General features: G+C 37.4%; 1 protein-coding gene across 1 annotated transcript; it reads right to left on the bottom strand.

Moving 5' to 3' along the window:
- Nucleotides 1–1144: 1144 nt before the first annotated feature.
- On the bottom strand, nucleotides 1145–15117 carry mal2 (mal, T cell differentiation protein 2). Its single transcript, XM_016257371.1, has 4 exons — nucleotides 14819–15117; nucleotides 14362–14532; nucleotides 7927–8097; nucleotides 1145–1353 (listed from the first exon to the last, which is right to left on the bottom strand). The coding sequence occupies exons 1-4, from the start codon at nucleotides 14936–14938 to the stop codon at nucleotides 1282–1284; spliced, it is 534 nt and encodes a 177-aa protein (XP_016112857.1). The 5' UTR covers nucleotides 14939–15117; the 3' UTR covers nucleotides 1145–1281.
- Between the last annotated feature and the right edge of the window lie 786 nt (nucleotides 15118–15903).

Here is a 15903-nt window from a genome sequence, read left to right as displayed (position 1 = left end):
AGCCATGAAATCCAAGAAATTATCATAGCCTTTACTCAATACTTTGTTGAAGCACCTTTGGCACCAATTACAGCCTCAAATCTTTTTGGGTATGATGTGACAAGCTTTGAGCATCATCATTTGGCAATTATCTGCCATTCTTCTCCTCGCCTCTCAAGCTCTGTCCGGTTGGATGGGGGCAGATGCAAATTTTCAGCTTTCTCCAGAAATATCTGATTAGGTTAAATCCCAAGATGTGGCTGGGCCACTCAAGGACATTCACAGAGTTGTCTATAGGCCATGAGGCTGCTACCAGCATACTTTACTTTTGGGATGGTTCTCTGCAGATGATGAGCAGTGCCTGGTTTCCTTCAAACATGATGATTAGAATTGAGGTTCATCAGACCAAAGAATCTTGTTTTTCAGAGTCTGAGGGTCCTTTAGGTGCTTTTTTGAAAATTCCCAGTGTGTTTTTAGGTGTCTTCACTGAGGAGAGGATTAAGTTTGGCCACACCGCCATAAAGCCCAGATCGGTGGTGTTGCAGTGATGTTTGTCCTTCTGTAGGTTTCTCCCATCTGCATATATGATCATGGAGCTCAACTAGAGTGACCATCAGGTTCTAGGTCACCAGTCTAGGCAAGCCCCTTCTCCACCAATTGCTCAGTTTGACCACGAGGCCAGCTCTAGGAAGAGTCCTTGTTCTTTCAAACTTCTTCCATTAAGGGTAACAGAAACTACATGCTTCTGTGAACCTTCAATGCTGCAGACATTTTTCTGTACCCTTCCCTAGATCTGTGCCTTGATACAATCCTGTCTCGGAGGTCTACACAATTCCTTGGACTTCATGGCTTGGTTTTTGCTCTGACATGCACTGTTAACTGTGGGACCTTATATAGACAGGAGTATACCTTTCTAAATCATGTGCAATCAACTGAATTTACCACAGGTGGACTCCAGTAGAAACATCTCAAGGATGATCAGTAGAAACAGGATGCCATAATATAACAAAGTGTGGAGATAGTGAAGCGCTGTGAATACTTTCCGGATGCACTCTACATACACACACACATATATATATATATATATATATATATATATATATATATATATATATATATATATATAAAAAAAAATATATATATATATATATATAATAAAAATAAGAAAATACAAATACAATGTGACTAAAGTCCCTAGAGACATTGTGGTAAACCATTATCACCTTGTGTAATGTCCATAACAGTACAGTTTACATTTGATATTGTGTTATGAATCAGTTACATATGCTTCATTTTTGTGTGCTATTTTCTCCATCTCCTGAAGCCCATGAACATGCTACAGCCATAACACAAAGTCACTATAAATGAAAATATCTGTGGAGAAAGAAAATAACACTATTATAATAACACTTTTTTTTATTATTAGTAACACTATTATTTACATACCGTGAGTGTAATATAATTGCATTTATTTATAATTGCTTCAAGCATTGCTCACATACAAGTTAAAATTTTGTTTCTGCTTTAGAAGGTTAATGGTAAAGGTAGGATATTATGGAAATTACTGATCAGTTCCAAATCAGTCAGTCAATCAATAAAAATATGCAGAAAAACAGTACTATTGTGAAATATTAATTCAATTTCTAATATTGGTTTTCTGTTTTAATATATTTTAAAATATATATTTTTTTCAGTGATGCAAAGCTGAAATTTTATCAGCCATCACTCCAGTCTTTAGTGTCATGACCCTTTAGAAATCATTTTCATATGCTGATTTATTATCAGTGTTGGAAACAGTTGTGCTGCTTAATATATTTTGGGACCTGTGATACACTTTTTGCTTCCATCGGAACTAATTCATTCTGATTGACGAATCCAACGTAGTGTTTACATGAACACTAAATAAAGTGATCGGGTTTATATGCATGTTTAAATGTTACAAGCTTCTGATCAGATTTCAGATGTCACATACTGCTTTAAAAATACACTTGATATTTATCTACCGTGCGTCATGCATCATTACGCTATTTTTACGTCACTGCACAGGCGCAGTACTTTCCCGTTTTGGTTTTCAATCCGATCAAATATTTACATGTCCTCTCGCTCGGATTAAAAAAGGAATAAACCACTCCTTACAATCCAATCGAAATTTGAATCTGATCTGGCCAATTCTCAAAGATCTCAAAGATCTAAGACTTTTTCTATGTACACAAAAGGCCTATTTCTCTCAAATATTGTTCCATCTGCCCTGTACAGTGAAAACCGGGATTCATTGGTGAAGAGAACACCTCTCCAAAGTGCCAGATGCCATCGAATGTGAGCATTTGCCCACTCAAGTCGGTTACAACGACGAACTGCAGTCAGATCGAGACCCCGATGAGGACGACAAGCATGCAGATGAGCTTCCCTGAGACGGTTTCTGACAATTTGTGCAGAAATTCTTTGGTTATGCAAACTGATTGTTGAGTGAGTGAGTGAGTGAGTGAGTGAAGTGACATGTGGCCAAGTATGGTGACCCATACTTGGAATTAGTGCATTTAACCCATCCAAAGTGCACACACACCAGTGGGCAGCCATTTTTTTGCTGCGACGCCCGGGGAGCAGTTGGGGGTTTGGTGCCTTGCTCAAGGGCACCTCAGTTGTGGTATTAAAGGTGGGAGAGAGTGCTGGTTATTCACTCCCCTCCTTGCACACTTTAGAGTGGCCTTTTATTGTGACCAGCCTAAGGCACACCTGTGCAATAATCATGCTGTCTAATCAGCATCTTGATATGCCACACCTGTGAGATGGATGGATTATCTCGGCAAAGGAGAAGTGCTCACTAACACAGATTTAGACAGATTTGTGAACAATATTTGAGAGAAATAGGCCTTTTGTGTACATAGAAAAAGTCTTAGATCTTTGAGTTCAGCTCATGACAAATGGGGGAAAAAACAAAAGTGTTTTATTTTGTTCAGTGTATGTTGGTACATAGGCAATATGTTAGTGTTCTAAGAATTTTTTGTAATTCTGCATCAACACCCAATCGAGTTCCATATGCAAATTACCATGCTCTCACACAAAGGGTCATAAAACTCCCCAGTATTTCCAACCTCCCGCTAGGAATTTCAGCCTTTCTCATTGGACAAGCCCATCCTGAGAGGCGTGAATCTTCTCGGACCTTAAAAGGCTCACGCACAGTTCCGCCCATGTTTTTCTTCTGCTAAGTCTTCTGCAAAAACCTTCTGATTGCGGCCCGTGTGGAGAGCCTGAGCCTGAGTGCGGGCAGCCCGGTGGGCTCCAACACATAGTGAGTCAGTCTGCGGTTCTGTTAGATTCTGAGAAGATGAGGATGTGAGCTAGCACCCTTCTAAGGACACCCTAAGTTCGTGCCATGCTTCGGCCGTGTCTTTACATTCACTAACGATCCTTGGATATCAGCTGATGTCTCTCTTAGCTCCTTTTCACTTTCCACTGGGAAGAAACTCCAAAGATGTTCTGACTCAGTGGTTATTGGGAGTTCATCACTCTTCAAACCCGGAAGAAGGTGATCGCAACTCCTACACCACCGAACCTCCAAACCATCAAGACTTTCATCCGAGACTGCATCCGTACGCTCGTTCCAGGCCATGGCAATGCAAGTATCATACTTTTAACTAAACGAAACAGAGGTTTAGTATAAGCTGTAGACCCCGTTCTAAAACGGAGCTGATGGTTTCACTCAGGTGGTTAACGGACTCTTTTCATAGCTTCATTCTCTGGTATTTCCTGATGGCTTCATCCATCAAGCCTCATTTGCCCTTTCCCCATGTATGAGTGATTGCTTGTTTGTTAGACTAGTTTGTGTTAGTGTTTAGTTAATAAAACTCTTGTGCACAAATTACATGAGTTTCTGATTCTGCCTTGCAAATTAATGTCCCTTTATGATTTTGATCCTTACTACATGCTCTAATGCATTAATACTGTATGAAAGTATTTTCTGTGGCCACAGAAATATCCTTTCCTAGATTTGATATGAACTTACACTGAATGTTCGCTTGACGAACAGATTTGTTGAATGCAATTTAATTCTGCTACAGTTACTACTGGCAGCTGATATAAATAATTGTAATGAATCATAATTAACTGTAATTATTTATATACATTTCCCTTTTGAGCTAATTTGCTACACTTGTGACATATAAACACGCATATCAACCCGATCACTTTATTTAGCGTTCATGTAAACACTACGTTCGGATTCATCAATCAGAATGAATTAATTCCGATGGAAGCAAAAAGTGTCCATGTAAACGTACCTATTGTTTCAACACTGGAGCAGGAGTAGACAAGAATGGCTCCTAAGCAATTGAGGTGTTTTGTTGTTGGATGTAATAATGAACATAGCAGTCGTCATTTACTCCCGACATCGGTGCTGCTGAAGACGCCGTGGATTATGTTTGTTTTTGAAGGGAATGCGCCCCCCGATCTACCTAAATGCATCTATGTTTGCACAAATCTTTCGTGATCCAGCCTCACCTACAGAAGAAGTGAGTATAAGGTTCTTTTATGAATCTTTGCAAATCGCCTTTCCTAATAATGGTAGCAAGTTTCACGATGAATGCGGCTAAAGTTTACCGTCTCTCAGAGAGCGGCTCGGAAGAGAGGGGCCACATACCCGCTTCATCACTGTGTCTGTCACGCGACTCTGTTCCCCTTTCGGGCTCTGTCTTTACATTTATTTTGAAAGATGAAGCTCACGATTATGGTAAGGGGCATTACATTTCCGACAAGTGCTTGCAGTGTTCGGCCAATCACGATGCACTGGGTCAGCTGGCCAATCAGAGCAGACTGCGCTTGTCGGAAGGAGGGACTTTGTAGAAAACTAAGCGTTTGAGAGAGGCGGGGCATAGAGGACCTACAATAAATGTACAGTATTTGAAAAAGAATGTGTTTTTTGAACATTAAAGCATGTCAACATATTCTGTTACACCAAATACACCAAATAATGATCTTTAAAAAAGCATCATATGACCCCTTTAAGACCCTAAAGAATCATATCAACTTGTGGAAAATGGGCATCCGATGACCCCTTTAAATTAAATGTTACAAATTTCCAAATCTCTGTTAAGTTAAATGTAAATCATATTTAGTGATGTTTTTACCTAGGAAACAATAAGTTGTATTATAATGATATATTGTGCAACAATTAGGACTGCCAATGTGTTATTATTTAATCTAAATAATTACATGATTTGGTCATTAATCTAATTAGTCATAAATAATTATATATCATTATTTGCTGTGAGGGGGAAAAAACTCTAAATGCTCCAAATACTGTAAACAATTAAAAGAAAAATTATTGTTACAGACGGGTGTTGAGTAGACAACAAAAAAGGTGACATTTTCAAAAAGTCAATATTGTATGCAGGGGAGTAGATTACGCAGGGGACGTGTACACCCCCCCCCACACACACACACACTTTTAATATCACGTAAATTTGGCCCCCACACTTTTTTGGACAAGTGTGTTCGCATAGAGGTTTTCAAAAGCCGGTGTGAATAAATATAGATTTAAATTCAAAGAGACAGGATAGTCTGTGCATGATCTGATGTTTTATTCGGACCCAGAATAAGGCGAGATGAATATCGTAGAGCGCTAAACACTCCATGCAGTGTGTGTTTCATTCATACTCGAAGCCGGAGGGCGCTCTCGCACAGAAAGTCGTACCAGGAAATTCCTAATATGAACAAAAGTGTCCAGCTATCGCTGTATGAAAACAGTTGTTTTCACAGAAAAACAGAAACGTTTGGAAACATGAAGACATTAAACATACGATTGCGACAATATATGGTTTATTTGTGTTTTTAAAGTCATCTACAGCAGGTAATAAATAAAATATATGAACAATGCAGTGCTAATTGACATAGCATTTATTACAGTATAGAAACTATTCTGCCTTATTACATGATAAAAAAAAGTGTTTGTAGTCTATAAACAAATCATTATTATTGGTTATTGTCCAGCAGTTATAGATTTCTAAGCCAATTAAAAGCTAGAAATTAGAGAAAAATTTAAGTTGCCTATACACTACCAGTCAAAAGTTTTTGAACAGTAAGATTGTTAATGTTTTTTAAAGAAGTCTCTTCTGTTCACCAAGCCTGCATTTATTTGATTCAAAGCACAGCAAAACAGTACAATTTTGAAATATTTTTACTGGACTATTAAAAATAACTTTTCTATTTGAATATATTTTAAAATGTAATTTATTATGATTTCAAAGCTACATTTTTAGTATCATTACTCCAGTCACACTATCCTTCAGAAATCATTCTCATATTCTGATTTGCTGCTCAAAAAACCTTTATTATTATGATGTTGAAAACAGCTGAGTAGAATTTTTTCAGGTTTCTTTGATGAATAGAATGTTCAGAAGAACAGCATTGATCTGAAATAGACATCTTTTGTAACATTATAAATGTCTTTATCATCCTTGCTAAATAAAAGTATTAATTTCGATTATTTCTTTTCCAAAAAATAAAATTTACACTAAATTAATGGTATAGTGTATCATGTTGCAAAAGCTTTTTATTTCACATAAATGCTGATCTTTGGATCTTTCTATTCATCAAAAAATCCTGAAAAAAATTTACCATTTTAAATATTGATAATAATAATTAAAAAAGGTTTCTTGAGCAGCAAATCAGCATATTAGAATGATTTTTGAAGGATGTGACACTGAAGACTGGAGTAATGATGCTGAAAATTCAGCTTTGATCACAGCAATCAATTACATTTAAAAATATATTCAAATAGAAAGCAGTTATTTTAAATAGTAAAAATATTTCACAACATTACTGATTTTGCTGTAATTTGGATCAAATAAATGCAGGCTTGGTGAGCAGAAGAGACTTCTTTATAAAACATTAAAAATCTTATATATTAAAAAATATATATATAAAATATTTCTGTCCCCCTCACTTCTAAAAAGATGGCTACGCCCCTGCTTGCATTATATGCAGAAAGATGGATTATTTTTTTCTAAAACTCTTAGTTTGTGTTCATCTGAAGAAAGAAAGTTGTATAAATATGGGATGGCATTAAGGTGTAAATGATGGATTTTTTATGCTCCACTGTGCTGCATTTTAATTGTTGTTGTTGCATTAAATATATGTGTTTGCCATTGTGCCATTGAGGTTTGTTTTCTCCCTGTAATCAAACTTTTGTATTTCTGACAAAAATATTTTAAGCAGTTTATTTTTAAGCAAATTTACTTTGCACTGAGAATATGGTTCAATATGATGAAACAAGAATCTCCTTTCTTTTTTCCCTTTTTCAGGGTTACTTCTAATTTTTAATACTTGAGTATAATTTAAAGTCATACTTTTTTACTTTTACTCAAGTATGTTTTTGGCCAGATACTTGTCATTTTAATTGAGTAAAGTATCTGTACTTTCACTTGAGTATAATTTTTTGAGTACTTTTTACACCCCTGACTGTGAGTCACAAAGTCATTCAAATTTTGCACTGGACTTTTATAATATTCACCAAGTCATATGGACCACTTTAATTATACATTTGTAAAATGTATGTTAAATGATACATTTATGGTGCTTTGGTGTTTTATTTCTTTTCACATTTTGGGAGCTAGACAGACAACGTCATTATGAACTGTTGTTGTACAGACTAGCATAGTGGTTTGGAATGACGTGAGGGTAAGAAAATAATTAACTAATCTTCAATCTTTATGATACAATATTCTGAAATAATTGCATACTCTTATCAGAGTGGAAAATAGACTATGATTGTGTTCTGGATGTTCTATTGCATATTTGAAATTATTTGTATTATTTTATATGTCCTTTCTTTTTTTTTACTAATTGTGTGTTCAGTGTGTTCTTTGTATATAACAAAATCTCCAATGATTGAATCTGAAAATTACAATCAATGCAAATCAAGGGAAAAGAAAGGTAGTGTTAACAACTCACCGCAGCAGCGACATTAATTTTATATTCTCTATAGTCCATAAATGTTATTATATTGCCACGGGGTCTGCGTATGCAGGTGCTGTTTGGATATGTACCCGCAGATGAAACTGTAGCTTCCAGCAAAAATGCACCAAAATAAAACAGCAAAGCAATGAAATGGTAGAACATGTCCTGTAAACAATGGGAGACAATTTGAGTTTATGATGTGTACAGATCAAAGGCTAGATTTCAGATAATCCTGTCAGATTATATTTCTAAATAAATAAATTCATTCATTCATTCATTCAATTAATTTTCAGGACTGTGCCAACATCTCCAAGACACTTGAAGAAACATATACTGAAAATTTATACCTGAACAACTGTGTGCAAGTGAACCTAGGACAAAACCTGTTTTAAATGCAAAATGGTCACACCAAATATTTATGTATGTATTTATTTATTTTTCTTTCTATTACTTCATGTCATTCCTGACAGGCTTGATGATGGTGAGATCAGATCTCTGTGTAGAGCATACTGGCTGTTGTCAGATTCCTTATGCATACAAAAATCTCACTGGATTATTACAATTAATGAGAAAAGGCATGTTTGGAAATGTACAATTTTATTTCCTACTGACACAGTAAATACAATATTGTTAGAGTGATCTGAGCCAAGGGCCCAATAATCTACAGCCTGTAGGGCTGTTTTAAAATTTCTCTTATTTCTATTTCGTATTTTTCTTCTTTGCTTTGTTTTTTCAGCTTGAAAATGTTAATGTAACATAAGAGTTTGAAAATACCCCACTAAATGCCCGTTTCCACTGCAGGAACTTTCCCCAGGAATTAGGGACTTTGGGCGCTTTGGGACTCAGTGTGTTTCCACTGCATGAACCAGGATCTAAATAAAGCTCTGGGTAAAAATTTGCCCCTCAGAAAGTCCCTGCATGAGGTAGTACTTTTTCAAAGGTCCGGTACTTTCGGGGCTGAGACTTGGGCACTGAACATGCTGATTGGTTGAGTTCACGCAACACTTTATTTCAACCACCATTTATTCGCATATTTTATATATATTTTTTAAATATTACTGTTAATATTACTGTCATGAAATGTAGTTTTAAAAGTTTTTCAGGCGAGAATGTAGCTGTTTAAAACTCAAATTTGCTGTTTATTTAAAAAGACTGATTTCAGAGATGTGAGGTCCACGCGATCACCGGGCGCTCAGTGCTCATGTATCCCGCTGAGAGGACCATAACCTTGGCTAGTCCTTCTGACATTTGCCGCTGGCTGAGATATAAATGTTCATCTTTCAAAAAATACAATGCCGTGAAAAGGTTTTTGCCCCCTTCCTGTTTTTATTTTTTTTATTTTTGCATATTTGTCACACTTAAAGGGTTAATTCATCCAAAAATGAAAATCAGCCTGTGTTTTACTCACCCTCAAGCCATACAAGGTGTATATGACTTTCTTCTTTCAGTGGCATCATTGTAGTGGGCGGGTGTTTCTGTTCAACAGTCCAAAACATGTTAATTAAAGCGCACGCATCCATAATAAAACGTGACTCACACGGCTCCGGGGCATGAATAAAGGGCTCCTGTAGCGAATCCATGCGTTTTGCATGGATATCCATATTTCCATATTAAAATATCCATATTTCAATCGTAATAAACACTTTTCTCTCACTTCTGCTGACTGTCGTATGCGGAAGTGTTCCGGCGGATAACGAAGGACGTATGCGTCGCGCACGTGCCTCTGAGATATGCTAGTCTCACAAGTTTGTTTAAGGAAGCAAAGTTTCCTTACTTTAGCAAAGGAAAATCAGTCTCCTCTTGGCTTATATAAAAATCCTCAAACATTTTTCTTTACAAATCCTCGTTTTGTGCTTCTAATTCATGACCGGCGTTTTGTTTTGTTCTCTCTCCACATTTGTCACTAATCACGCAACGTCCTACATCATCCGCTGGAACTGCTGTATGACAGATAGCGGAAGTGATAGAAAAGTGTTTATTACATTTGAAATATAGATATTTTTCTGACAAAAATGCATGGATTCGCTACAGGAGGCCTTCATTCACCCACCAGAGCCATGTGAGGCAGGTTTTATTACGGATGTGCATGCTTTATTTAACGTGTTTTGGACTGCTGAACAGAAACACTACAATGATAGAGCTTTGAAGTGCCAGGACCATTTTTAATATAACTCTGATTGGATTCATCTGAAAGAAGAAAGTCATACACTTGGATGGCTTGAGGGTGAGTAAAACACAGGCTAATTTTAATTTTTGGGTGAACTAACCCTTTAAAAGATTCAGATCATCAAACAAATTTTTATATTACACAAAGATAATGCAAGTAAATACAAAATACAAAATTATGATTTCATTTATTAAGGGAAAAAAGCTGTCCAAACCTACCTGACCCTACGTGAAATATGTATTGCCCCCTCCTGTTAAATCATGAAAGAACTGTGATTAACTACATTATTTTAGAATGCTGGGTTAAATTTAATTAGCCACACCCAGGCCTGATTACTGCCAGACCTGTTGAATCAAGAAATCACTTAAACAGAACCTGTCTGACAAATTGAATTATGCTTAAAGAGCAACACATCATGCCGCGATCAAAAGAAATTCAAGAACAGATTAGAAACAAAGTAGCTGACATGTATCAGTCTGGAAAGGGTTATAAAGTCATAAGGCTTTGAGACTCCAGCGAACCATGATCAGAGCCATTATCCACAAATGGAGAATACTTGGAACAGTGGTGAACCTTCCCAGGAGTAGCCGGCCTACCAAAATTACTCTAAGAGCGCAACAACGACTCATCCAGGAGGTCATAAAAGAACCCAGAACAACATCTAAAGAACTGCAGGCCTCACTTGCCTAAATTAAGGTCAGTGTGCATGATTCAACAATAAGAAAGAGACTGGACAAAAACGGCATCCATGGGAGAGTTCCCAGGCAAAAGCCAATGCTAACCAAAAAGAACACAAAGGCTTGTCTCACATTTGCCAAAAATATCTTGATTATCCCCAAGAATTTTGGGTAAATATTCTGTGGACTGATGCGACAAAAGTTAAACTTTTTGGAAGGTGTGTGTCCCGTTACATCTGAAAGTGAAAGGGAAGTAACGTGTGGCCAAGTATGGTGACACATACTTGGAATTTGTGCTCTGCATTTAACCCATCCAAGTGCACACACACATTAGTGAACACACACACACACACACAGTGAACACAAACCCGGAGCAGTGGGCAGCCATATTGCTGTGGCGCCCGGGGAGCAGCTGGGGATTCAGTGCCTTGCTCAAGGGTCTCACCTCAGTCGTGGTATTGAAGGTGGAGAGAGCGCTGGTTATTCACTCACCCCACCTACAATCCCTGCCGGAACTGAGACTCGAACCCGCAACCTTCGTGTTACAAGTCCGACTCTCTATTCATTAGGCTACGACTTCCCACAAATGCGGTGTTGGCGTAAAACCAACCCAGCATTTCATAAAAAGAACATCATACCAACAGTCAAACATGATGGTGGTAGTGTGATGGTCTGGAGCTGCTTTGCAGCTTCAGGACCTGGACTACTTGCCATGACTTGTGGAACCATGAATTCTGCACTCTATCAGAAAATCCTGAAGGAGAATGTCCGGCCATCAGTTTGTGACCTCAAGCTCAAGCCCACTTGGATTATGCAGCAGGACAATGATCCCAAAAACACCATGAGGTCCACCTCTGAATGGCTCAAGAAAAACAAAATTAAGGTTTTGGAGTGGCCAAATCAAAGTCTGGACTTAAATCCGATTGAGATGCTCTGGCATGACCTTAAACAGTCCATTCGCGCTCTCAAACCCTCCAATGTGGCTGAATTAAAACAATTTTGCAAAGAAGAGTGGGCCAAAATTCCTCCACAGAGATGTGAAAGACTCATTGCCAGTTATCGCAAATGCTTGATTGCAGTTGTTGCTGCAAAGTGTGGCTCAACCAGTTATTATATTTAGGGGCAATTACTTTTTCACATTGCCAGGCAGGTTTGGACAGCTTTTTTCCCTTAATAAATGAAATAATTATTTTTTATTTACTCAGGTTATCTTGTTAATTTGTGCACTCAATACTTGGTCGGAGCTCCTTTAGCATAAATTACAGCATCAGTGAGGTGTGGCATGAAAGCGATCAGCCTGTGGCACTGCTGAGGCACGATTGAGCCTTCAGCTCGTCTGTATTGTTGGATTGACCATTTCTCATCTTTCTCTTGAGAATATCCCATAGGGATACATGGGGTTCAGGTCAGGAATGTTGGTTGGCCAATCAAGCACAGTAATATCATGGTCAGCAAACCACTTGGAAGTGGTTTTGGCACTGTGGGCAGGTGCTAAAGTCCTGCTGGAAAAGGAAATCACCATCTCCATAAAGCTTGTCAGCAGATGGAAGCATAATGTGCTCCAAAATCTCCTGCTAGATGGCTGCATTGACTTTGGACTTGATAAAACACAATGGACCAACACCAGCAGACGTCACGGCATCCCAAACCATCACTGACTTCGGAAACTTCACACTAGACTTCAAGCAGCTTGGATTCTATGCCTCTCCAGTCTTCCTCCAGACCTTGATTTCCAAATGAAATGCAAAATTTACTTTTATCTGAAAAGAGGACTTTGGACCACTGAGTAAAAGTCCAGTTCTTTTTCTCCTTAGCCCAGGTAAGATGGTTCTGACGTTGTTTCTGTTTCAGAAGTGGCTTGGTAGCCCTTTTCCTAAAGCATGGTGACTCTTGTTGCACTGACTCCTGCTTCAGTCCACTCCTTGTGAAGCACTCCCAAGTGTTTGAATCGGCTTTGCTTGACAGTATTCTCAAGCTTGCAGTCATCTGTTGCTTGTGCACCTTTTCCTACCCAATTTCTTCCTTCCAGTCAACTTAGAATTTAATATGCTTTGATACAGCACTCTGTGAACAGCAACTCCTTTCAGTAATGACCTTCTGTGACCTACCCTCTTTGTGGAGGGTGTCAATGATTGTCTTCTTTGCGAAGTAAGCAGTCTTCCCCATTATTGTGGTTTCAAAGAACAAGAGATACCCGGAATTTATACTGTAGGGATGGTCATTTAATGAAACTCAAATGTAAATATTCTAATATTTTGAGATACTGGATTTTTGACTTTCATGAGCTGTAAGCGCTAATCATCAAAATTAAAAAAAAAAATTTAATAAATCTAGAATATATGAAAGTTTCAAAGGTTACAAAAAAAAAAAAAATTTCACGATATTCAAATTTTTTGAGATGCACCTGTATGTATGTGTATGTGTATATATATATATATATATATATGGATATCACATCATCATCCAGTCTGTCTGGAATTACATGAAGAAACAGAACAAACTGAGACAGACTAAATCCAGAAGAACTGTGGCAACGTCTCCAAGATGCTTCAAGAAACCTACCTGGCAAAGCTACAGTACTGTTAAAAGTTGTATGCATTTGTGTAAAAATGCTGTAAAATGAGAATGCTGTCAAAAATAATCTCATATATTTTCTTTATCAATTAACTTCTATTAACTAAATTAAATCAACATTTGGTGTGGCCATCCTTTGTGACAGCAAGCAGCTTTTGCCCTAGGTGCACTTGTGCATAGTTTTTTCAGGTAGCTTTGCAGATAGGTTTCTTGAAGCATCTTGGAGACGTTGCTACAGTTCTTCTGGATTTTGTCTGTCTCAGTTTTTTCTGTTTCTTCATGTCATTCCAGACAGACTGGATGATGATGAGATCGGATCTCTCTGTGGAGAACTGGCTGTTGTCAGACTCCTTGTGCAAAAGAAATCTTACTGGATTATTACAATTAATGGCAAAATGAATGTTTGGACATGTAAACTGATATTTCCTACTGACAAACCACATCAAAAGATAGAAATAACTGATTTTAAAACCATTTTTTAGATGGTGAAAATACTAGTGTTCTAATAATTTTGGCTAATAATGTTAAACACTAACATTGTAATTCATGTAATGGATTTAAAATGGATTTTCATATTTTCTTGATCTTGGACAGAATCAGTATCTATAAAAATACATTATGTATATAAATGCAATTAAAAAAAGAAAAAAAAAGAAACAATACAGGCATAGTAAAAGGTATAGTTTTGAATATGGTTAAAAGTGACCTTCATATTACAAAAATAAAGATCTGTTAATTTTAAAATTAATGAACCCCTGGGATATAAAATGATCTTGAACAAATGAAAATCCTCCAACCTAACTAAAAATCGAACTTTAAGAACTGTATTGCAAGCACTGGTATTTCCTGTTCCACCAACCCTGTGACCTTGAGCCAGGTGCTTAACCCTAAACTGTACTTGCATGATTGTCCTGGCAATTAGTGTCCAATAATCTACACTAAAGTGTCCACTCTATGAATGTGTCAAAATTAGTCTTAGCACTGTGCATTTGTAAAGTCATACACACTCACCATGAAATTCCAGTCAGTGTTAATCTTGTCAGCCAGGCCCAGCAGAAACAGGGCAAGGTATAGAGATGAACAGATGAACATGGTTACTGACACAAACATCACCCATCCCTGCAACAATGGCACAGACACATTCGTCGACGCTACTAATATCCACACCAACCCTCCAAACACCTGATTGAAAAAAAAAGTATATATATGAAGCCGCTGCATTTTATATAGCATATTAGAAAATAAGTAATACTCAAAGATGAAAAATTACTAGATATTTTCAGTATTATAATGGGATAATGTTATTGTTTAGTTACTTGGCCTAATGCAACGTGAAAAAACATCACAGTTTGCTGACAGGTAAGTCAGGCTTTCTGAATTCAAAGACCTCAAAATTTGTTATGATTGATGTGAATTATAGAGGTTTAACCCAGTAAGTCTGGAAAAAGCTATAAACAATAACACTTACAATTTCCAAACAAATCAGGGCCCCTGAATATGTCCTCAATATTTCCATTCCAAGTGGTAGAGAAATAGTCGGTGCTGGAAAGGAGGTAGTGGCCGGGTTTGGTGTTTCCGCCATCCTCATTCAGCTTGACAAATACAGGTTGAAAAAAGGACTAACGCATGGGAGAATCCTGCTGGAGTCATGTATCAGGAACAGGTCTGACAGGTGTGTGGCCACTCCCATCTTGTTAGGTCATTTTCCACTCCCACAGTTGAGCCAAACAATGGTGTCTGAGGGCATGCAGTCTCAGTTACTCTGAATTTGACAGGCTTTATTATTTAAAATGTGCCACTGTTTTTAGTTTAGTTTTTAGTTTTCCTTTGTCCACAATACGATTTATTTTATTTTATTCTGTTTGGCCATGCACAAAAATAACTGAACATTTTCATAACTTTGGTTAATAATTAACACGTGCTTAGGTACAACATACCTAAATAAACATTATTTTACACCCCAAATTGATAATAAATAAAATCTCAAAGAAGAAACAACTCTTTTGTTTGATTTGATTTGTTTCTAGGTATTGAATGAAGCAGGGACGTGCACAGACATTTTGAGGGGCAGGGGCTCAAGTGGAGAAAAAAGGGCACTTCTCATATTTATTGAAATTTTTTTGACTTACAAATGAGGATAATGGAAGCAACCAAAATCAACAAAAGAGCAATGATATGCAAGTGCTATAACAAGTGTTAGAGTTAGAGGGTCAAATAAAGATGGAAGAGAACAGACAGAACGCGCACTGGTTTAACCTAGCTACACTTTAGCTAACTAACTTACAATGGTAGCTCGCATGAGTCAGGGATGTTAGCAAGACAAATTAACTATAATTGCCTTTTGTCTTTTGGGTAATTAGCTGTAAATTCGAGGCACAGTTAGCTTAGTCTTTGTGTCTTTATGTCTAAATGACTTGTGCATGTGGGGCAAAAGTTTCCCAAAATAAACCGATTATGTACAGCTCCGTCTTTCTTTTCTGTGCGCTTACAATTTTGGCACGCTTCTCTCACTAACTGAGTTTTGCAAGCGTGAGGGGGAGGGCGGGTCCACCA

The sequence above is a fragment of the Sinocyclocheilus grahami genome, unplaced genomic scaffold, assembly GCF_001515645.1.
Source record: "Sinocyclocheilus grahami isolate Dianchi unplaced genomic scaffold, SAMN03320097.WGS_v1.1 scaffold1548.1, whole genome shotgun sequence".
Lineage (NCBI taxonomy): Eukaryota > Metazoa > Chordata > Actinopteri > Cypriniformes > Cyprinidae > Sinocyclocheilus > Sinocyclocheilus grahami.
This window is presented reverse-complemented; position numbering and strand designations above follow the sequence as displayed.